Consider the following 24,334-nt stretch of genomic DNA (forward strand, 5'->3'; position numbering starts at 1 on the left):
ATGCTCTGCTATAGAGTTGTTAATGATGGTTCTATTTGAGAGCCTGACTGCATTTTTCAGGGTAAAATTTGTTGTTGTAAAATAGCTGCCAAGAATTTATCCTTTCTCCTCTTTTTGGAGGAGTGGTAAGGAAGCTTAGCTGCAGAAGTTTTAAACAAGGGTTATTCCATGCTGGTTGTCCTTTCCTTTACAGTTAAGTTATTTTAAACTGCCTTTGTTCCTTCAACTCAAAAATAATTATGTTTTTAGAAAGCAATAACTATGTGGCCTTAATACAGTTTTCTTTAGTCATATATGACAGGAATTATGTTACAAAGGGTTTGCTTAATTCTTATTTCACAGTGTTTGCTTTGCTTAATATTAGTTACTTACAAAAACTTCCAAAGCTGAGATATACATATTTGACTTATGTCACACCAAAGTGTCAGCCTTATTACTACAAAAAAAAACCCTTTTACATGTTACTCCTGAACACCTGCATGGGAGCTAGAATTATCTAGTGGGTCCTAACAAATTAGATAAATAATTAGCAAAAGGTATTTCTAGCTGATAACTACTCTAATGAGTTACTGAATGTTACATACCAATGCAATATGACAGTTTTCTCTGTCTCAAGATGTATCTGATTGCATCAGAGAACAATCAACATGGTGAGGTGTAATCTACAGTGCCTTTAGGTTTTGACCCTACGACCACTGAGGCCGGTTTTAAAACTCCTGTTAACTTCAGCGTAGATTGGATTAGCTGCCTTACTCGAATGGCTGACCTGAAAGGTATGATTTTGGTATGTCACTACAGATTTCTGTTAAAGCCTTCAATTTTCTTGCCAAAAATACTGCTTTTTAAAAGTGACAGGTAAGACTGTTTACAAAAGATGACGTGATCCTGACACCCTTTTGTTTTTTCAGAAACGAAGCAAATAATCAGTTGCATTGAGGATGGCACACAACCAGCACAAAATAAATATTCACCAGTTGCCTTTTGACAGACTTTTGTCAAGCTTTTTTATCTGTCACTAACACTCTAGGGCAATAGGTAAGTTAACTTACTTATCTTCATAAAGTGCATTGAACTCTTTTGCTGAATATATGATTCTAGATTTTTTTTTTGTTTTGCTTTTTTTTAATCCTTTCTGATTAACAGGAAATCGGCACACTGTCTGGTGCTCAGGCCGTTTGCTGAACGGACAGAGGAGGGCTTTAGATTCTGGGCATCATCGTTATCTCAGAGAAACGAGCAGAATAGCTTGTGTCCAGCTACTCCTGCGCCTCACCCACCTGGTGTGTACGTACCCTGAATTTGCATGTTTCCCATTTCAGCAATCACTATTTAGTCATGGGTAGCTGAGAGCCTTGCAGACGCCCAAGAGGGCAGATCTGCGAATGCTAACACATGCTTCCCTGCCCCCTTCCTTTCATAACTTGTGATCGCAGAGCCATGAAAGTATGCGAGTCCCTCCCCCAGCGCAGACCGATTTCCCCTGGCATATGATCTGGGCTCCATGTCAGCCAGAGCAGGCAGCACTAACTTCTCTACCAGCTGGCCAGCGTGCTGGACTTAGCCAGAGCGATGACCTTAACAAAGGAGAGTTTCCATGGGGCTCTTCCACCCCCTTCTGAGGTGGCCAAGGCCGACGCGGACAACACCAGGGAAGAGGAGGAGGCTGCGCCGCAGTCTGCGGTGAGGACTGGAGTAGTGGAGCCAAGCAAGCAAGGGACAGGAAGGCTGGTCATGCACAGCATGGCAATGTTTGGCCGGGAGTTCTGCTACGCCGTGGAGGCCGCCTTCGTCACGCCGGTGCTGCTCACTGTAGGGCTGCCCAAGAACCTCTACAGCCTGGTGTGGCTCATCAGCCCTATCTTGGGCTTCGTGCTGCAGCCCGTGGTAGGTTCAGCCAGTGATCACTGCACCTCTAGCTGGGGCAAGAGGCGACCTTACATTCTGGGTCTGGGCATCATAATGCTGTTAGGCATGGCTTTGTACCTCAATGGGGACGTGATGATCTCAGGTGAGTGAGGGGCATGTGCTGTGCTGACAGAAAAAAACTCATTCTAGCCTTCTGAATCAGAATGATTCTGATTTTTCCCTGTTAAAAATGGGTATTGCATTTTTTAGCTGCATCAGAGGAGCTGAGGAACAGTACAATCTTTATGCCAGTTCAGTCTTGATACTGCCTGTTATGTACTGACTGTTCCGTAATTTGTGCATGTGGTTACCGTATACTGTATGTTGATGTGATCACCCACCAGTTCATAAAAGTAAAGCACTGCTTGGACTCAGAGAGGGTTTTAAGAACTAAAATGTGTCGTATTAAATTTAACAGTAGATGTTGCTTGTATGATACAGTACACGTCCAAACTGAATATGTATTAATCCATATTTGAGATGTGTTAACATTCAAAATATGTAACTATAATTATTGCAGCACTGACTTGACTCAGGAACGTGCTGTGTTCGTAAATAATAGAAATAAGCAACTCCCTGCAAACTGTGTAGTGATAAGAATGTGCAAAATCAAATAGGAGTGACATCCCTAGATGCTGTTGTACTAGATGCAGTTTGAGATGCAACTTTCTCAAAGTCTTGATGGAAAGTTGTTGTCATTGTGACTTGACGGTGGGGGGGTGAGTGTGTCTATAATTTATAGATTCATTTATCCTCTGTTCCTGGGAATCATCCATGTTGTATATGTTGGTATCTGTGTGCCCAAAAAGAGATGCTATAGTCAATTCGTGATCATCTAAAATAATGGAAGGATGGGACAAACAACATAAAATTAAAAAGTGATATGAAACATGTGATTGAGGCTACCAGAGCCTGCAATGCAGGTGTAACGGAAAGAAAAGGAAAAGTTAGGGATGCTCTTGACTGTGGAGCTCGGAGTACCCTGAGCTTGTGCTGACCCAAGGCAGTAAGTCAACATAGCGCAGCTCAGCCCTGCACAAACTCAGCTGTGTTGCTTCTTGGATGTCAGCTGGTGCTGGTGGAACCAGCTCTTGTGTCACTGCTCCCCCGTAGGTAGCTGAGAAGTCTTTATATTTGGATGTACCAGGAAAGATAAAATGTGATTTTTGTAGAACATGGCACTGTTGTGTAGAGAAAAATTCTTGTAAGGGAGGTGAAAGTTGTCAGAATGAGTTTGTTTTTTCTTATTGTAGCTTTCATCACTGAGAGAGACAAGCAGCAGACGTGGGCAATAGTCACTACCATGCTTGGAGTGGTGCTTTTTGATTTTGCAGCTGACTTTATCGATGGCCCCATCAAGGCATATTTATTTGATGTCTGCTCTCACCAGGAAAAAGAGAAGGGTCTGCATTACCATGCCCTCCTTACAGGTACTCAGATTGTTTCTTTTCCTTCCTACCTCTGGAGGAAGGGGAAGGCAACTGTATGGATTTTATTCTGACTGTGTTTCTAATCTTGAATGAACTGATCATCTGATCCTGCGCTTCAGTCACGAGTCTTTTGTTGCTGGGTTTTCACTGCTCCAAAGAACAGCAGCTTGTGAGTGTTGCTGCAGGGATTCTGCTGCATACGGCTGCAGGCATAAATGTTTACAGCAGCAGACCCATGGTTAAATTAAGAGCAATTAATTGTTTTAGAAGGTAAAGTGTTTATTCAGCTTGTGATTTCGTGTAAGTTTTTGGTGAAGCAAAAATTAAGGAATGCAACTTGTTTCCTTGTCATAGAAGGTTAAAAATAAACAACATTTTGACTCAGTATGTGACCCAGAGCAAGAGATGCACAAAGCTGTGTAGTTGGTTTTCATTCATCAGCAGTGCTTCAATATATGCTGGTTTCTTGTACAGAGATAGAGGCCCTGTGTAAAATTCATAGCTTCATGACTTCCACAAAACAACATTGAGGAGTTCAGTCCAGCCTCTTGCTTCATTTGATTGCGCTTATACGTGTTCTGAAATGTTGCCGTTACTTGGTCCAGCACCTTGTGCAAGATCATCTGTATGTAAACCCTTCCTGATGGGTACTTTCCCTGTTCTTAAAATCCTCCAATGATAGAGATTCTCCAGCCCCCATAAGGCAGTCTATTCCGGCGCTTCACTGGCCTTGTTGTTACGACAGTTTTCCCTAAAATCTAACCTTCATATCCATTCCCTACAACTTAGATTCTTTGCTCCTTGTACTATCCAGAGTAGACACAGAAAGCATCTTTCCGTTTGCCTCTCTTTTCTAGCTTGTTTTACATACTGAGTTGTTTCAGCTTCCTGCTTAGTTCCTTCTTTTTAGACTAAATTTCCCCAAGATTTTGCTCTTCAATTTATCTTCATCATTTTTAAGGTTCAAACATGAATCCAGGTATTTTGCAGTTAAGGACTTAAGATCACTGAGAAAAGCAAAAGAAATACTGCATATATCCAATGTCCGATGCTCAGACTGTGCATTCCAATATCATTACTTTTTATCAAAAGAGTATATAAAGAAGATATCAAATATAAAACATTCATCACTGAGCAAAAAAATGTAGTGGTGGTGTTCTTCAAGAAGGTATTACCAGCTTCGTTGGTTTTCATTAGAACAAGCAAGGATATAGTCTCTCTAAAATTGAGTGGAACATGGTGAAGGAAGGCCATAACGAGACCCAAAAGGGAAAGAAATACAGAAATGCCAGAATGAAAGTACAGTCACATGGTTATTAGGTCAGGCAAAGGTCCTGTTACCTCCATTTCTTTTTTGTTAGACAGACTGGTTCTACCATACGTTGTCTCGGTTCTCCTAGGCAGAAGAGTAGAAATAATTGCAGTTCCTTCAAACTCTTCTATGTTAGCTGACTTCCACATCCAGCAGAACCACCTGATTAACAAGGTGTCAGGACTGTACAAAGCTGCCTCCAGTACCAAAGCTCTATACTGTACATAATCACATTTTCCTGGGCTACTGAAACAGTGTGTGCACCAATAACAAAAAAAAATTGTATTAAAAAGTTGAATTCTGATTTTATTAACTTCAAGAGGCAAGATAGTGTTCTCATTTTACTTTTACTCTGATTTTGTTTTTTATTTGTTTCCCAAGAGGATGAAAATCAGTAAAAGGAAATTCACATTTCTATGTGCTCTTTTTTTCTTTTTCTAGAGATGAGGTACTTGGATTGTGATGAAACAAAGAAATGCTTTTGATTTTATTTCCTTTTTGGAAATTTCACATGGAGGCAGTATTTCTGTTTGTATTCAGCTGTATAAAATATGTTTTACAAGGTCTAAAGTACAGATAGCCTTAATACAATACAAAAATTCTATTTATTCTGTTCTGTGGAGTATTTTATATTCATGGTGCACTAAAAACAAATTGCTATGAAGTTTTGTTTTGTGTTAGGCATTGCTTCAGAGAGAAGAAAACCTCAGAGAAATGTTTCTGAATCAGGCTCAGAGAATGTTTGCTAGAAAAGGGATGGAGACCCATGTTGCTGTATATTCAGCCATTTCATGGAAAGCTTTGTCTGCCAGAGCTGGGGTGGTTTTTCAAGATGTGTTTGGTAACTGTTCACATGTATGATTAGTGCAGTGTTCTAATTTCTTTTGATTCTTCCCACATATACTGATATCTGAAGGGTGATGATTCAGTCATTTCTAGAGGAGATCACGTGTTGAGCATATTGTGTATTGTTCATTTATTTTATAAATGCCAGTAAATTTTTTTTCTTTTTTTTCTTTTTTTTTTCTTTTTTTTCCCCCTGCCTCTGTAGGTTTGGGAGGAGCCCTGGGTTACCTGACAGGTGCTATGGACTGGAGTGAGACCTTACTGGGACATCAGTTGTTATCGGAATTCCAGGTGATGTTCTTCTTCTCAGCCTTAGTTTTCCTAATCTGCCTTACTGTACACTTGTGCAGTATCCCTGAAGTCCCTCTCAGATATGACACTGAAGAGACCAAGTTCTTGTTGGAAGTGGATGAACCCTGTCAGTATAACTCCATAGAGAAAATCAAGAACGGTTACTTAAATTCACCATATACTGAAATAAAGACTGCACCTCAACCAGCGAAATCCTCTGGCCCATCACATACAGAGGTAAGTGCAGAGATGATTTTGTAACCCATATCATTTCATCCTTGGAGACCATCAGTTACCCTTTTTTAATTACCTAATGCTGACTATTTGAAGTGGAGCCCTTTCTGAGAAAAAGTCCTCCACCAAGATACAGAGCCAGCCTCTCTTTGGCCTACTCTCTATTTCATTATTTATACAGCCCTTTCAAAGAAGGGACAGAGACAGACTAGGCTTTGAACATTTTGCAGGCATGAGGGAGAACCAAATTGGAGTTTCTGCTCTGTATCAATCTCCTCATGTTCTTCTCATGTGTATTTCCTCAAGAGGATATAATATGTCCTTTAATCTCTATAGAATCCACAACATACTGTGGACAAGAACTAGATACCATTAATCTTTGATATAAATTTGTAGCTTTCGCTGAAGTCAACAACACCTGTAGTGTTGTGTAGTGTAGCGTAGCGTATGTAGTATATATGAAATGTTCTCTGCTCTGTTAAATGTTCCAGTTACACTGCTACTCAACGTTTCAGCAAGTACCTGTTGGCAATGCTAATTCAGTTAAAACTGCTATTCAGTTTTACAACAACACTACCTCACTTCCAGGGCTTTGGTTTTCTTTTAAACTGTTGTTGTAGCTGTGTCTTTGGGAGAACTTTCAAGTGGGAGGGAGTAGTGAGCGCTTGCAAGTCATCACTGGCATTTATTCATTGCTATATTTTCGTGAGGTGTTGTTTCAGTCCAACGCAACCAGGAAAAGGAGAATCTGCCTGAAAAATACCTGGAGATTACATTTCTAGAATAGCATTAGCAACAGATAGTGGTGTTTACTGTTTTGTTGATGATTTGCAGTGCTAGGATTCCTGGCTGCGCTTTCATGGTGTCCTAGGTAAGCAAAGGCTTGTAATATACGTTTGGTTCCTAGTATAACAATAAATAAGAAAACAGTTGCCTCTTGTTTTAAATTTACTTTTGATCTCTTAGCATTATGTATGTGTATCCCTGAAATAAGTCTTGGGAAATCAGCTAGAAAAATATTGAGATGTGCAGATGGTCAAAAATTAGGAACCTAAACTCATGTTTAAGCTACAAATAAAAGAGAGTTGTTATCTTTTACTCTTTATCATTTCCATTCTACTAGCACTTAGTATTCCTGACCAAAACGATGATATTATTACACCAGGTAGTACACACAGGTGGAATAAAAGATGAACACCGCCTAATGAGAAAGGCAGGCAAATTCAATGTGAGGCAGGCAGCAAAGCAACAGTTTGTCAGCAGAATATCTCTAGCACGCTGCAGCGCTTCCCCCGTGTCCTCACCTTAGGCCAGCCACAACAGATAGCAGCCCTTGCCAGCACTGTTCACTCTGAGCATCTTCCTGATTGCCAGAGGTGCTGAATGCCGTGGCACTGTTTGGCCAACAGAGACTCTAAAGGAAAGGAAGGTAAACTAGGAAGAGAAAGCAGATCCAGTGAAAACAAGGGAAGCAGACTATGGAACGGAGTAATCTGTTACTTTGCAAGAGCTATTCCCACTGAATCAGGAACATCTGACACCCCGTGTAAAGCTCTGCTGTCCGCTCGGTTCCAGCTTGTCCCATTGCCCTCCTTTCTAAGTAGTTAGCTAGACAGTCTTTCAGAGGCTGAGTGCCTTGATTCATCTAATGTTTCTTTGATGTGCCTGGGCTTGGATAAATTCTAGACACTCTCTCAGTGCAGAAATGGTCTGTCTCATGTAGCGCATGTTTTCTGAGTTTATTCATTGCTATAATTGCTTCCTTGAAAAAATGATTTGGCTTTCTGCTTTTCTTTTTCTCTTTTTTGCTGCAGGCTTCAGGGTCCTGTTTCTTTTGAATTAAGGACTATACTCCTGCATGCTAATAGTCCCCATAGTTATTTAATGAGATTTGACTTGTTACAGTAGGAATAGGCATCCAAAGTGATTCTAACTTTTTTTCTTTAATTTAGTGCCAAATTACTCAGGTCCTGCTGCCATAAAACATAAGTCATATTGATTCCCATGTATCCCTATGAATCTTCCTTAGGCCTTGAGTTACAGTGATTATAGAGAAAATGGCTGGGTATTCTGGGCTATTGAGGGTAAGTCACTGAAACAGAGGCCTGAGCTCGATTTAAGAGCCTTCAGCTGTTTGTTTAGAAATATTAGTGTGGGATTTGTGTGTTGGTATGTATTGAATATATGCATTAAACATTTGTGTTTCCATTTCCACTTTTTAAAATATCTGAATAGAAAACAACCATTTCTGGCTGGTTCTCAACTGATCATTTGTAATTACGGTAGTGTTCTCTCTAGTTCCCTCTCTGACCCTTTGTTAATACCTTGATTGGAAAGGCTGTTTTAAAGAACAATGTGGGAGAGTTGAACAAATTATATATGCTAGATCAAATAATAGTAATTATCCTTGAAATAATGAGTTAATTAGGTTTGACTGATGAGTTAATGTGTTTTGGTTGGGGTTTTTTGTGTTACTGTAGTATAATAGAAAGCTTGCCTTATTTAAATGCCGTTAAAAGTGACAGTGATGCCAAGACAAATTCCGATGGATTTGGACAATATGCAGCTCAAGGTAAAAGTCAGCAACTTGCATTTTGGCATTCCTATAAGGATTAAAAACCTCTTACTGGAGCAAAGTCTTTTCCAACCTTTTACATGGTTGTTATTCGTAGAGCAGCTAGCAGCATAACCTAGTTCAAAGGACAGCAGAACTGTGAAAAGTAACTAGAACATCGAAGACAGGAAACAATATCATCAGCTTACAGCAAATTTAAGGTAAAATTCTGCTTTCCAGTAATGAACATAACTTTTATGGTTCTTCCGTATCTAATGACCGTATAACTCCCCTTACCATCTCTCCTAACACTGTTGCTACCAAACATTACTAGAGAAAATTGGAAATGTTCCATCACTCAATGATAAAACAACAAAATCTTTCTTTAAAAGCAAAGGAGGTGCTTTAAAATGCAGGAGCTTTAAAGTGGTAAGACTTGTATGTCACCAATGTGTGACAGTGAACACACCTACCATATTAAAAAATGCAAGCTCATCATACTGAACATACAACTGATATGATAAATGTAACTAGAAAAGAAACTGGGAGAGAGTCTTTGGGTCCAGGGCTGAGGCTGAGGAGGAGGGAGATAAGGTGGGGTATTGAAGATAGTAAGAAATTTAATTTTTCCATCAGTGAAATTGTATTAACCAGTACCTCTAATATTTGATTTTGAGCCGAGCCCTTTCTCCCATGGGACGAGGTGTTCAGGTGCTGGGGCTCACATTCTCTGGACACTAGGATTTTGGGTGGTGCTGCATCTCCTGTGATCTATCAGTCTCTCCGTGCTTGACGGGGCAGGGTAGATGGTACGTAGTGGATCTCATGGTAATGATGCACCTGAAAAGGTGATGCTTTCTAGGGAGCTTAACACATAAAAAGGAATGGGAGCCAGGTCTCAGAACTGCAGTATTCTTAATTCTCAGGAAATTTTTTTCTATGGTAACTTCAAATTTTCAATGGAAAGCTGATTGTCTTCATGAAGAAATTCTTTTTTTTTTTTTTTTTTTTTTGACGCTCCAGTTTTCTACTGAGAATCTGTTTTGGCAGAAAATTTTCAGTTGATTCTACAAGTAAATAAGAATCCTACTGATTGCTTGTAACAGCAGGAAGTATTTTTATCCTTAGTGATGTACCGCAGCTTTCCTAAAATCTCTGTGAGTCTTTCAGATGACTTTATTAGGCATTGCTCTGACAAATAGAAAATATATGGAAGGACATTCAGTACCAAGCAACCCTTTCTAGCAAAAACAAATAGAAAACTTAGGAAGTTTGGTATTTAAAAGATGATGAGGCCTTCTCCATTTGCTGTCAGCTATTTTATTAGCCGTCCGGGCAGTAGTACAGTAGTATTGTTAAATAGTTTGTTGTTAACAATTGTAAAATACTCGTTTTCAGACTCAGCGGCGGGTGACCCTTAAATCACTCCTGAAGACACTTTTAAGCATGCCATCCCACTATCGCAATCTGTGCGTGAGCCACCTCTTTGGATGGATGGCTTTCCTGTCCAACATGCTCTTCTTCACAGATTTTATGGGACAGGTAAAAGAATAAATGCCTTTTGCTTTTCTTTCCTCATAGCATTTCATTTTCCACAGGAAAAAAATTGGAATGTGTTATAAACTTGAAGAAACGACAGTGGTGGTAGAGCCAGTAATATCTGGAGTGCCCAAGCAAGAGTTTTGTACAGGAGCTGATTGCTCTCCAGCCCCCATTCTAAACTGGACTCTTTTGGGTATCAGGTGAAAACCTTCCTGCTTTTGTAAGGGTATTTGTACCTATTTCACTGTTCAGATTGAAGCTCTCAGAGTGGTTCCAAAAACATCTGTTCTCTGCTCTGGCTTCAGAAATGGACAGGTTTCCTGACTGAAGAAGCACAGATGTTGCTTGATCTCCACCCTCCCCCCCCCCCCATTTTGGAGCTACGCCCTGCCCTCTTTGTCCCCCAGCCCATGCAAGGCCATTCATCCAAAGGTAGAAGCACGATAGCCTCACTGGCCTGAGCCTCTGCAGCATTTTACACTCAGTGGGCTACTTGGCTCTGTAGCCCAAGGCTCTTGTTCCCTTGATTATTTTGACTCTCCCTGCCATATCTCTTTAAACCCTTCCCTGGATGAGTCCCTTCTGCCAGTGATTTGCCTTCACAATACTCAAGTCCTCTCTTCCTGGCTGTTCCCAGGCAGTGAAACTGTATGCCTTTTCCCACTGATGCTCCCTTACTTGATCCCCTTTGCTTCCTTCCTTCCAGAGTCCTAGCACCAATCCTGTCACTGCCAGTTCCTTTTTTCTGTGCTTTCCACCTAGTATCCCATATTTCCTTGCCTTTTTTTTTTTTCTCTCTAGGTGAGAGGGAGTTTTTATTTTCTGCAGTATATGTTTTAAAGAAAAAAAATTGCTTGCCTGGGTAAGGAACTGCATAAGAAAATGACTCTCAGAGAGACTGGGTGGAAAAATGAGTGTGTGTGGGTAAGCTTGAAAGAGAAAACAGAAAAAAAAGAAAGCAATTGCAGATTAAAAAAAAAAAAAAGGAGAGAGAGAGAGAGGGGCTAGGACAAGAAAGTAGGAGTAGAGTGAGAAGAATGGCCTGAGGATGAGACCCTGTGTTGGGGTCCCATGTACCCCTAATAAGGAGGTATTATATACATGCAGCACATTTTTACCTTCTGTGATCTCTGTGGTCTCTTTCAGATTGTATACCAGGGAAGTCCTTATGCGCCTCGTAACTCCACGCTTTACCTTGCCTATGAAAGAGGAGTAGAAGTTGGATGTTGGGGACTGTGCATTAATGCAATTTCTTCATCACTCTATTCTTGTAAGTACCCAGCAATTTACTCCAACACTGTACTTTGAAACAGTGTTTAATGTGTTTGCAATTGTTTCAAAGAAACCGAGTGATCCCCAATTAACTGTTTTTTCACATTAAAACTTTGAAATGTTGCATTCTCAGTGTTGTTAGAAACCTGTCTCTTCATGTGAGCAATTTCTGACCAGACCTCAAGATGTGGGATCACTTTGGGAGTAAGGCATTGCTCTACATGTGGACTGACCCTGAGCATTGAAAATTGTCCTAAAGTTAAATGCTGGAGTAAAATGGATGCCATGAGCATCATTCTAAGTTGCTCTTTACGTAGCAGTCACATAGCTGTAGGTTCTCAGAAGGTCCCTCTAATGCTTCTTCCTGTCTGCTTTCCTCACAAAATAACTTTCACAATGCAGTAGAAGTTCTGGCCAAAAACATGAACCTTGCTCTGCAGAATCGCATGTAAAAAGGTTAGCCCAGTTCCTCAGATAGATCTTACCATAGTTCTTACCATAGTTCTTACCCAAAATTACTTGTTATCCAAAAAATCAAATTAGTAGCATTTTGGGGGATGAATTCAGCATCTAAAAGAGGCCTGATGGAAATCTTTTCCCCTTTGGATCTTAAATACAGGCATTTGTGCAGCACCCCTCTCAGCTCAGTGAGAGGTTATTGTCAAACGCTTGTGTTATAATCAAGCAGTGAATTGTCAGGGTTGCTAGCAAGGGCAGTTCTTACAGTATACCTCTTAACTAATTCTTCTCTGGACTTGCTTAAGCTAGAATAAGAGTATTCCCAGGGAGAGGAATGTCAGGAAGAAGTATTCTGCGGCAAGTTCATACCCACAATAATTTGAAGCGCATGCCAAAATCAATAAGATTTTTCCCTTCATTGTATCTTGTAAAAGGAAACCTCTTATAAGTCTCATCACCATTTTCCCTTTTTTTTTTTTTTTCAGACCTGCAGAAAGCCCTTCTGCCATACATAGGACTAAAGGGACTTTATTTCATTGGATACCTGCTTTTTGGCTTAGGTACTGGATTAATTGGCTTGTTTCCCAATGTCTACTCCACTCTGGCTCTATGCTCCCTCTTCGGTGTCATGTCCAGCACACTGTACACAGTGCCATTCCACCTCATTGCAGAGTATCACAGGGAAGAAGAGGTGAGTTCAAGGCCTAAGAAAGGGTAAATTTATATCTGGAAAGGTCTGTTTAACTCTGTTTGGGGAGAAAAATTGGACAGAACTGGAGGAGAGATTTTTAGTATTAATTTCAAACTACTTATGGTGACACAGATGCTATGAACAGAAAGTTTCTGACAGAGAGAGTTTCAGGGCTTTAATTAACCATACTAACATTATAAGCTGTGTTGTAGCTATATACTACTTTTTTTTGCTAAGGTCCCTTTTCAAATTCTCCAAATTCAGTCATGTGTTGAAACAAACAATTATTTATCATCACAGCTGAAACAGCTGATCCCAGTATGTGTTCAGGCAGTACACAGGCAACAGGGCTCCAGTTCGGGCTGTAAGTGCTGCCATCCTGGGTATCAAAACCACCACACCACTGTTTTGTACACAGTCATGTGCATGCATGTATTTACTTTTAAAAATAAAGGGGAGGGCTGGGGCTCAGATTGAATTACGCCACTAAACTCGGGTTACTTCAGGGAGGCTTAACCTGTTCATATCAGCTGAGGGCTTGACTTCTGAGTCCCTGGAGTTAATAACCACACTGTAAAGGATGACGGAAATTTTAGTTGACTGCGAAGTGTTACAAAAACTGTTTGCTAATAAAAGAACACAATTCAAGTACAAACAATTTTATGTAGTTTAGTATCAAATCAGATGCCTACAAGAATATAGTACTTTCTTATACTAGAACGGCCATATTTTAAGAAAATGTACCTGGTTGGAACAGAGTATTTGGTTGTCTCAGTTCTGTGGTTTGTTCCTCTGCCTCTAGTGACATACTGTAGAGGAAGGTATAAGGACTGCCCCAGCCTAGGGCATGAGGGGACCATCAAGGCCTTTTCTCCTACCCAAGCTGAGGGAGGTTTCTTTCCTGTAGCCTCATGCCTCAAAATAAGTATTTACCCCTTTTCAGACATGTTTGTTCCCTTTGTTGAAGCCGTTCCATGTTCTCGTTATCTCTCTAACGTCTGGAGTTGGTTTTTGGTCCTCCTCAGCATGAAATCCTGCTTCCAACGAAAATCTGGAAGAACCTGCGTTCCTTATGTCATGTTACTAAGCACAACAGGATCTTCATGTCATGTAAAGTGTTGAGTTCTTCACTGGAAAAGTTGTCTCAAGTCTCTTAGTTTGTGAGAGAGCTGAAAAGAAGGAGAATTTGAAGATTTAGGAAAAGTTATCATTATATCCAGTGATATTGGAAGAAATTAATAAAGGAAATGCTGAACAGTCAAAACATTAAAAAAAATATATAGCTGAGCCTAGCACAGGGCTAGATTAAATTCTTGAGAATACATCCTGCTGTTCTGTACAACTTCTAAGCATCGTCATTGGAATGGTGAAGGAGAAAGCTCTTTAATTATTCTCCTGAGTTTTAGGATGTTTCAAGGTAATAAAATATTTCATAGAATTGATTCCTAATTCTTCAGTTATTTCTCTGTTCCTTCCAACAGAGAACAATCATGATGAAGGATTTTAAAAAGATTTAACAAAGCACAGGGACTGAGCCCAGTTTAGGGTGAGATCAGTCTGAACCTTGGGTCAGTCATCTTAGAGAGAGGAAGTAAAGGCCAAATCGTAGTCTAGCTCTGATTCAGAGCTGTTCCAAGACAGCAGTGAAATAAAATATGCTGAAGTGAAGTGTACATGGACTTTAATAGGCTAATATCTTCAAAGAAGAAACAATTAGCTCTCTTCCAAGTAAGATTTGAGGTATGGTACTATGCCAGATGTTAAATGATATATAGTTCTGTGTTAGATCTGATATTAACAAAATTAGGTTCATCCCAAACCTTCTATAATATCCAAGATAGAAAAAATAAAGGGGAAACACCAGGTGCAAGATTGCATTCATTTGCACATTCATACGATTGCGCTTAGAACTACAGGCACATGGGGACACTGGGCAGAGCCCAGCAAAATAGTTATAATTAAAAAAAAAAAAGTGCATTTAAAGTTTGAAATACCTCAGATGAAACGACGTTGTTAGACCATATTATTCCCAAACAAAGAGTAGACAAAGAGTATTTTCCACCAGTATACATTCTACCAAAATCATGTGCTGGGTTTTAAAATACTGGCCTCTCAGTTCCTTTGTGTGCTGCTGTTCCCTAGGATCCAAATTCAGTTTTGTGTACTGGATTTGGAAGAGACTGTTTTTCTGTAGTACTTTTGAACTTTGTGCATAACAACTCAAATGCAATGTAATGAGGTCTTGGGAAAAGCAAAAAGCATCCTAATGATCAGGAGCATTTGGATACCAGGAGACAGCAGCTCACCTACCACACAGCACGGAAGTTCTGTCTCTTGCAACACATTCAACAACCTGTGCAAGAAGAGCTATAAATATGTAAACTATCAAATAATTTCGAAACTAAACCAGAATAATTCTTTCCTGGAGGAGATGCTCATATACTATAAATAAAGCCTGTTGCTCTGCTACGTATATCACTTGAATAGTTGTTGATCTAGTCGCTAGTTGATCATGGATTTCTGTAATGTAGACTCCTGCTCAGGGCTTTGCTTTCAAATATTTTTTTCAGCATTATGTTAAGATGTTAGTAATGAACTGTTTTTTTGAGCTTTGAAGCATGACTTCAGAGCGCAGCGCTCCATGACAAGCAATTCAGATCTGTTTGTGTGTGGGATGTGCGTGTATGGGCTCTTCTTATCCTAACATCCCTTGGGGCTCTCCTTTAAGCATGTGAGAGTTGGAGCTAAAGTATTCTTAACATGGTATTCTGTACTGTGAAACTCGCTCCCTGTGTCAGAGCACAAATAGACCTGAACTTCAAGAAAAAGCCACATTTTTCTCACCAAGTTTCTTTCCTTCCCCTGAGAGAAAGGACAGAGGGAAACATGGTTGGTGAGAGAAATGGGACAATTTGAGGGGAACTTGGAAAGCTCATTATCACTTGTAAAGGCTCTGAATATAACCTCTGAGGGACTGGCAGAAAAACCAAGATGGGAAACAGGGACCTATTGACCTGTTTGCTGCATCTGGGGGTCGTGACAGGAGTGCTGCCTGCAAGCACTGGCTGAGAGCTGCCAGTTAGCAGCGTTCTTATTTCACTGGGTTGTGTTTTGTGTTTATTTGCAGAACCTGAAGCTGCAGGATGGAGACCAAGCCAGAGAGCTCGGGCGAGGAAAGGGTATTGACTGTGCTGCTCTCACCTGCATGGTCCAGCTGGCCCAGATCATTCTTGGCGTGGGCCTTGGGCTCTTGGTTAGTGTTGCTGGCAGTGCGGTCACTGTGATTTCAGCATCTACTGTGGCACTGATTGGCTGTTGCTTTGTTGCTTTTTGTGTTCGATATGTGGGGTAGAACATCATCACAGGGGAGCATTTTCTTTCTGGGTCAGTAGCACTGGTGCTGTTACCACACTGAGATTGCTGGCATGTCCTCTTCTTTTACTTCCTTGGAATGGTTGCAATTCCAGAGCATTTCTTATCCACAAAGTGGAGACTCCTAGCAAAGCTGGCAGCCTAATGCCTCAAATTGAAAGCTTCTTTATTTTGACTGCTTTATTCCTTCATACTGAGCCCAGTGTATTAACGCACTATTACACATTAAGGCTTGTATGCCCATGGTATCCTGAAGTTAATAAATGAAGTATGTGGTAAATTGAAGAAGTAATAAAAGTGGACAGAGTTAAGATGAAAGCTGTTGCTTATCTTATTTTCAAAATATCTTTTAAGATGGGGCTATTCTTTTTGGTAGACAAAAGCTGCGAGAAGAGGTTCAAATGTCAGAGGCCATAGTGCTGTGATGTTATGATTAGCAGTATTGTTAAATGGGATCAGTTACCTTCCAGCTACCATCAGAAGCAGATTTGGGTATGAAAGGTGATTGGAATTTAAAAAGGTTTGAAGGCTACTGCTTAAAAGCATAACCCTTTACAGTAAAGTAGTTCTTTTATACTATATTCTGCTGCTTACATAGAAATGAAATGAAAATGCCAGCTGAGCTTGTCATAAAAGTCTGCCTAAAGATACTCTGCAAATCCATGTTTAGGTACCTAAACAATCAGTCCACAGGAAGTCCACAGCTGCAGTTTCTTCATTCTTAAAAAGTCTAGCCACTCGACCTCAATACCTCAATTAAAAGTATAATCTAGACCAGAAGAAGAATTTTGTGAATGGTTGTAAGCCACTCAAATTTTCATATTGGATATTACAGTATTTACCTTAATTAATGTAGTATCTCTATTTTCTCTATATTCCTGCATGTCTCTAGCTTTATGTAAAATGTTTTTTGGTCTCTGCAGAATATTGTAGATTAATTCCACTCTGCAAAGCACTATCATGAATTGTTGTACAGATGTACCTCTAACCAGTACAGTAAATCCTGAAGTCAAATTATTTTTATTTAAGTGAGTATGGAGCTTCATTCTTATTTTTATAATATTGCCAGAGTTTCAAAGGTCCTGTGTTTGTGAAAGTGAAATGCTATATTTATGCTGTGCATCCTCTCTCCTGGAGATTTTCAAATCCATTTACTGTGTTATGTGCTAAGCCACATGCAGTCATCTGCTAATACAGTATTATTAATGAACAGTGACACAGAGAAAGATTGTTGCCAGATATGTTTCCCTAAATGTTGCACATGTATAATCAAGGCCGTTTAGTCCTCCTCACTGTCGAGTTGATCAGACACTAGAGTAGCCCTGTGTGAACATACGACTATACATATAAATGGTTAATTTGAGCATGAGGATGTCTCTGCACAGGTGCACCAACTTCATCCTCTTTTGTTTTTGAAGAGTATGGTGAGTCATTTATTCGCAGGGAAAAACATATCTCCCTTAGAGTAAACTCTTATTCGTTATAACAAGCCCATGGAAGCCTCAGCTACGTTTCCGTGTTGATGATTGTGTCTCTCTGTATGCCCAAAACAGGGCTCAGTGCACGGCAGACCTTACCTTTCTCCACAGCTCCTTCCTCCTTCCCTGTGAAAGAGGCATGTTGTATGGCTTCTTTCATTTTGTGGCTTTTTGTTAATTCCTCTCCTGTCATACCTCTAGAAGTGAAAAGCTTGCAAGAGTGAGACCCTGGACTGTGCTCAAACCACTTTGTAGATGCTGGGATGGCCTGGAGCACAAGGGCCTCAACTGGGACGCATAGGAGAAGGCCAAAAAATGCAGGACGATCATCTTGATTCAAATATTGCCATCATTAACTCACTAACTTACTGTAGCTCAGAAATATCTTGCAGGAGGAGGAATTTTTAAGGGGACTGTAGGATAACTAAGGGTAAAACTCTGATGCCAATGTGAAGCTGTGGAATGGAACCTTGAAATGTTTACCTATCTCTTTGTCAATACTTTCTTTAAGGTTTAATGCCATCAAAGCATGAAAATTTGGATGGTCTGCATTCTCTCTCTTCTGTTACACACAGAGAAAGCTGGCATTGATCCAGACCTGTGGACTCACTGTAGATCTGTAGCAACATGACAAGAAGTGTGAACCTGCAAAGAAAAGGGAGATGCAAGCATCAAATATCAATGGTTCTATTTAGAAATCTGTTCAGAGGAGGCTGTTTCAAGGGATCAGTTTGTCATCTTTCTCATGATCCTTCCTTTTAAAATTAATTGCACACTATAGAATAAGGATCAGAATGGATTACATTTTTCTTTGGAAATCTCCCTATAAAAGCTATCTATATTTGTTTCTAAGACTTCAAAATGAGGCCCAGCTTAATGGGTCGTTCTCAAAAATAGCAAACAGCCAGAAAAGTAAGCACAATTTTAAAAAAAGAGTTTAAAACAAGAATTATGATGGTGCTCATTCTGAGGCCAAAAATATATTTCGTATGCCACTGAAAGCTATTTAAAATGTTACTAATTCCTGAGAAAAGAGAAAGTAAATATTTCACAGTAAACAGCACTAGAGATGTGTTATAAGCATTGAAGAACTACACTGCAGTTCTACTAATTTAAAAAGTTCTTTCTTTTCTGTACTAAGTTAATGGGTTTAGACTTTGGATCAAATTATCAGTATGATCAGTTATTGCACTTATTGTGAGCTTTTATTAAGATGATGTGAGTGTCAAAGTTAGAAGGACACTGATCTTCCTCATCTAGTTTTGCTTTCATATATATAGAAGATCGGTGGTGCATTTAGGCAAATGGATACATTTAGCTGAAAAAGAGGAGACATTTTGGTATTATCAGGGCCCCCTCCCGCCCATTTTAACAGAGCTAGTAATAGCTGGAGGAAACAAAGCAAGAAACAAGTCAGCTGTCTTGCCTTCCTGACACTTTCTTTTTTCTTAGGAACGCATATCAATTTCTTCCCCTCTAACAAACTGGCCTGTCATTTAAGTAAAAGATTCAAGGAAGTTTTTGTTCTCTTGTTTAAAGTACTTGCCGTATTAGTAATGTCACGGTTGGTTTTTTTTTTCCAATTTTCATTCCATCTCTCTCAGTGATCTCATTAGGTTTCTTTAACTTCCTTGAAAACAAGCAACTCAAATGGTTTGTGGGAGACACTTTCTTCAGGATAAAGCTACATTAGTCAAGATGAATCATAAATGTCTCTTGCCTTGGCAGAACTCTCAGTTATAGCATTAGTGCCTGCAAATCATTACGATTCCCTGCAACATGTCAAAAGATAGGGAGAAAGCGGTGTAACTAAGAGATGTGCCAATGACAGCATTTGATATTTCTGAACTGTAGATGGCTTGCTCCATGGAGGAAGAGAGTTGGAAGTATTTGCAGTAAAATTTCTTCAAATAATGTTTGTCATCATAAGGTCATAAAAGAATATATCTACAAAATAAACAATCTCCCTCTAAGTTTCCAGCATTCATTTCTCATTTCCTAGCTGCTGCTGCTTTGTTCATTTAAGCAGCGAACACTTGGGGCCACTTGTCAAGACTAAACTGTCAAAAACTCTTCTTAATTCTGGTACCTTCCACAGTGTGCTCAATTTCATACGTTGCTTGTTTAGTTATGCAGGGTATATTGTATTTCTGTAATGTTCTCTTTTGAAAATTAATTTATTACCTCCCTGTATATTAATATTTTACCTGTGTATTAATGATAATGCTTTCACATCCTGCAGAGACATCAAACTAGAGTATTGCCTTGTGTGTGCTCTGTGTAACGACTTACGGAAGAAGGAAAATAAAAGTTCAGTGCTCTCTACTCTTGATTGCCTGAGAAAAGCAGATTCTGCCTGTCACTTTTAAACAGATATATGTTGCCTTTTCTAAAAAAAAAAAAAAAAAAAAAAAAAAAAGGGCAGCTTTTTGAAGGGATAGTTGTCTAAGACTAAGACTGTAGTTGAAGGGAGAGAGGGAATGAGGTCTCTCTGTTAGCAAGGATCAAGTAATTTCTTCCCTAAAGGCCAGGTGCTTGTTTGCCCCCCAGTGTTCAATGACATTATAACACTTATCCAGAGCCTCGTAGCTGCCTTTTTGATGACTTTCTAACGTGAGTACTGTCCCTCTCTCACCTTACTTTGACGTTTCCTTATAATGATGCTGTGTTGCAGTTCAGTTCCTCTCATGGTCTGTATCTAAACAACAAGTCCAGGTTTGCTTGCAGTTACCTCTAACGCAGCTACACGATGCCGATGGAGATGTTGCTGTCTGTAATGCGGCCGTTGGAGTCCACCGAAGACCCTGCTGGCATCTGGCCTCCAAAGCCTTTGGCACTAGTGGCAGCCACGCAAAGTGGATCGCAGCTAAAGTGGAGATACAAACCTGTGGTGCAGCTGCCCCTCATTTGTTCTGCGCAGGAATTTTTGTTGCTTTGGCTCCCAACAGGTAAGGTGCATCGGGAGGCAGGACCAGTGGTAGTGAGGAGAGGAGGTGGCATCAACTTCTTGAGCACCTCTGTTTTCAGGTCCCTCTGTCCATTAGTGCTGAGAGGAAAAGGGGAAAATAACAAGAGCTTGGGGTCTACGTAGTGACATGAGAGAAAGGAGAAGCTGATGGCAGTGATGCCTTTTTTTAAAGGCTGAGAGCGCTAGCCTGAAGTCCGTGATAGGCAGAGTGCCATGCAAGTGCAAACATATCCCAGATGGTTTGCTTTCCGTTTCAATGTTCTGATCTGAAACCTTTTAATATAAGAAGTACTACCTTGCAATATGTTTTCTTTTAATTTTGCATTAAAAAATATGCAAGATTTTTTAAATAAATGCTGAGATTGTAACACTTAATCCCAATAGCTAGACCTTTAAGAATTATTTCCCAAATACTACTAGACTGACATAGCATTGCAAAACTTTACAACAAAAGAGTTATTAAATCTATATTTATCTCTGAGAGAGACAGCACCTTATCAAACAGTGTTCCTGTTCTGAATCATGTGCTTATAAATTCCTTTTGTAATATTTGATTTGGAATGACTTTATATCAAGTGTGCTCAAAATGCAAGATTTTATTCTACATCCCTGAAAATATAATCCCAAATCTGAAATTCAAACTAGATTTTTCTTTTTGTCATTATTAATGATCAGCTGTACAGGTTCAGCAATTATTCAGTACAGCAAGTATGTCCTGAGAGCTGTGGGATCCCTGTCCCCTTCAGTTCAAGAACTCATTGGTAGCTCTCTACCCCATATGCATCACTGAATTTGCCTGTAAATACAGGAGGGGAGTTTAGTAGGAAATGCCTTATGATGAGGCACAAGGAAGGGTAAAAAGCAGTAAAATAGTTTTCAAATTTAAGTGTTTATGACCATAAATATAATAGAAGATGATTTGAAGAGAAAAACTAAAATTTTTGGAGGTTTTTCAGAATAAATGTCAAACAATGCAGACATATGCCATCTCTCTTGTACTGGAATAAAGATATATTCATGGAATTTTATTTGCCGTCAATGGAATCACAGAATCACAGAATAGTTGGGGTTGGAAGGGACCTCTGGCGATCGTCTAGTCCAGCTTCCCAGCTCAGACCAGGGTTGACTACAGCAGGTTGCCCAGGACCCTATCCAGATGGCTTTTGAATATCTCCAAGAATAGAGGCTCCGCAACCTCTCTGGGCAACCTGTTCCAATGTTCAGCTACCCTCACAGTAAAAAAGTGGTTTTTTATACGTTCAGATGAAATTTCCTGCGTTTCAAGTGGTGCCCATTGCCTCCCATCAGTGGTGTCACTAGGCACCACTGAGAAGAGTCTGGCTCTGTCTTCTTTACTCCTTCCCATCAGGTATTTATAGACATTGATGAGGTTCCCCCCAAGCCTTCTCCTCTCCAGGCTGAACAGCCCCAGATCTTTCAGCCTCACCTTGTTTGTCAGATGCTCCAGTCCCTTAATCATAATTGTGGTCCTTTGCTGGACTTGTTCTAGTAGGTCCGTATCAGCACTGGACCCAGCACTTCAGATGTGACCTCACCAGGGCTAAGTAGAGGGGAAGCCTGCTCAGCCTGCTGGCAATGCTCTTCCTTAACACACCCCAGGATACCATTGGCCTTCTTGGCCACAAGGGCACATTGCTGGCTCATGGTCAACTTAGTGTCCACCAGGACCTGCAGATCCTTTTCTGCAAAGCTACTTTCCAGCCAGTTGGCCCCCAGCCTGTATTGATGCATGGGGCTATTCCTGGGTGCAGGACTTTGCATTTCCCTTTGTTGAACGTCATGAGATTCCTGTTGGCCCGTTTCTCCACCCTATTAAGTTCCCTCTGAATGGCAGCACAACCCTCTGGTGTATCAGGTACTCCTCCCAATTTTGCATCACCTGCAAACTTGGTGAGGCTGCACTCTGTCCCACTGTCCAGGTCATTAACAAAGTACTGTTAAACACTACTGGCCCCAGGGTTGACCCCTGGGACACATGGCTGGTCAGTGGCCTCCAGCTGAACTTCATGCTGCTGATCATAGCCCTCTGAGACCAGCAGTTCAGCCAGTTTTTAATCCACCTCACTGTCCACTTATCTAGCCCATACTTTATTAGTTGATCAATGAGGATGTTACGGGAGACAGTGTCAGAAGTCTTACTAAAGTTGAGATAAACACCATCCACTGCTCTCCCCTCATCCACCAAGCCAGCCATCTCATCGTAAAAGGCTATCAGCTTAGTCTGACATGATTTTTCTCATCATGTTAACCCTGGGCTAGCTTGGTAACTATAAATTGTTAGCAACTTCTCAGCTTTAGGATTTAGCCTGAAAGGAAAATTGAAGGTATTTGATTTTCAGGTTTCTCATCTGAGCTGATCAGATCCTTGTTCACAAATATAGAGAAAAGTCCTTCTCCCACAAGACTTCAGTTTTATCCAGCATGAGATTTGATGTGGTTTTGAAACAAGAGCATGGAAAGGTTAATTGAACAACAAAACTAGAAGTCAGTATTGAATAGCTAATGTGCTGTTCAATCATTGTGCAATGAATGTATTGATTCAGTGGGACTGTGCAAGGAATGACACAGGCTCTCATGGAGAAATAGTACCTCATTGTCACTAGAAATGGATTTGTAAGGGATATTTGAGTGAGCTACCTTTATTTTGTTATTTCCCACAGTGAGTAGCCTGCAGTGGGTCACCTTAACTTTCTATTAGCGCTCCCTACGCAAATAGGTCAAGGCTCCAGAAAAACTTACACAACTAAATAAATGGTTTCTATCTCCAGCTGGTGTTTTGCCCTATTTGCTCTGGCAACCTGTAAGAGTCTGTGTTTTATAGTTTAACTTTTGGAAATGACTCTGAGGCAACTCATGAACATAGGCTGAGAAACCTGCATAGATATGAAAATGCATATGGATCAGAAAGAGCCTACTGTAAGGAAAACAACTCCTTACAATTAGGGAACATGTTTAAGGCATGTTACCAACTACACTTTGGCAAAGGAATGAGTTAACTGACTGTGCAACCTTTTCCTGGAGACCTTGTCTCAATAGCTACTGCACTGACTGATGCAGAGAAATGTTACTAGAAGAGACTCTTGTAACTGAATAATCGTAATAAAAAGATATTTTCAATAGCCCCCTCCAAATGGATTAGTCAGAATTCTCTTCTGAAGCACAAGAGAAATAACTCTTACTAGAAATTGCAGAGCCAAGCTTCCAATCTAGCATCCTTGAACTGAACTGCACCCATATATATCCCTGTTCAAGCTTATGGCTACCTATTAAATCAGAGTTTTCTGTATAGGCACTCAACTGAATAATCAAAGTAGAAAGCAGTGAAAGGGAATGAAGGGTACTGGATTTCTTTCCTGCTAAAGCGAGTGCCAAAATAATTAAAAGAGAAGGTCATATAATTCCTCCACAGAAGAGGTATTTCAAAGGACAATCTGGAAATGTAGTTGGAGGTTGTTATCACATTAAGAGTTTGGTTAGTTATTTGGAGGTAGCTATTTAAAAGGCCTTAGGCACCCAAAGTGAAGCCAGTGCCTAATCAGAATATTGCAGCTGTAAAGGTTCCTCTGGGTTGTCACTAGAGGTCAGTCTGCACCGTTGGGTTCCTGCTCTTCCTTCGCAATTTGGACCTCTCTACTAGCACCCCCGAGGATTCCCCAATAGAACAAGGCAGGTCACGAAAATCCCCTAAGAACTCTAAATATTGTTTTCAATCCTTCAGCAGTGTTTATTACAGTCTGTGAAAAGTTGATGGTTACAAATGAAAACCTGAACACTTGGAGGAGACAGGAGTATTTTTGGAGAGTGTTGTATTAATTACTTAGGAAACTCCCTGCCACTCCCTAGGATTTGTTGTTCTTTACAGGTAACCTCAAAGCTGGAGTTGGGAAGACCCTCTGCCAGGTAGGTGTGCACCTGCAGGGAGATGGCCCCAGGCATGGAACGCACAGGCTGGTCCTACT

General features: G+C 40.3%; 1 protein-coding gene across 1 annotated transcript; it reads left to right on the forward strand.

Moving 5' to 3' along the window:
- The first annotated feature begins 12 nt into the window (after positions 1 to 12).
- Positions 13 to 24,334, forward strand: LOC138064038 (membrane-associated transporter protein-like). The gene is made up of 8 exons (XM_068924667.1): positions 13 to 1,035; positions 1,144 to 2,008; positions 3,159 to 3,335; positions 5,699 to 6,021; positions 9,971 to 10,114; positions 11,261 to 11,384; positions 12,331 to 12,536; positions 15,664 to 24,334. Exons 2-8 carry the CDS (start codon positions 1,570 to 1,572, stop codon positions 15,886 to 15,888), a joined length of 1,638 nt encoding a protein of 545 aa, XP_068780768.1. The 5' UTR covers positions 13 to 1,035; positions 1,144 to 1,569; the 3' UTR covers positions 15,889 to 24,334.

Source organism: Struthio camelus, chromosome W (genome assembly GCF_040807025.1).
Source record: "Struthio camelus isolate bStrCam1 chromosome W, bStrCam1.hap1, whole genome shotgun sequence".
Lineage (NCBI taxonomy): Eukaryota > Metazoa > Chordata > Aves > Struthioniformes > Struthionidae > Struthio > Struthio camelus.

What these genes read in the sequence shown, in the direction of transcription:
- LOC138064038 (XM_068924667.1), top strand. Translation starts at nt 1,570, where the DNA reads ATGACCTTAACAAAGGAGAGTTTCCATGGGGCTCTTCCACCCCCTTCT. An exon ending in TGGGGACGTGATGATCTCAG is followed by an intron (nt 2,009 to 3,158) that starts GTGAGTGAGGGG and finishes TTCTTATTGTAG; the next exon opens with CTTTCATCACTGAGAGAGAC. An exon ending in TTCTTCATCACTCTATTCTT is followed by an intron (nt 11,385 to 12,330) that starts GTAAGTACCCAG and finishes TTTTTTTTTCAG; the next exon opens with ACCTGCAGAAAGCCCTTCTG.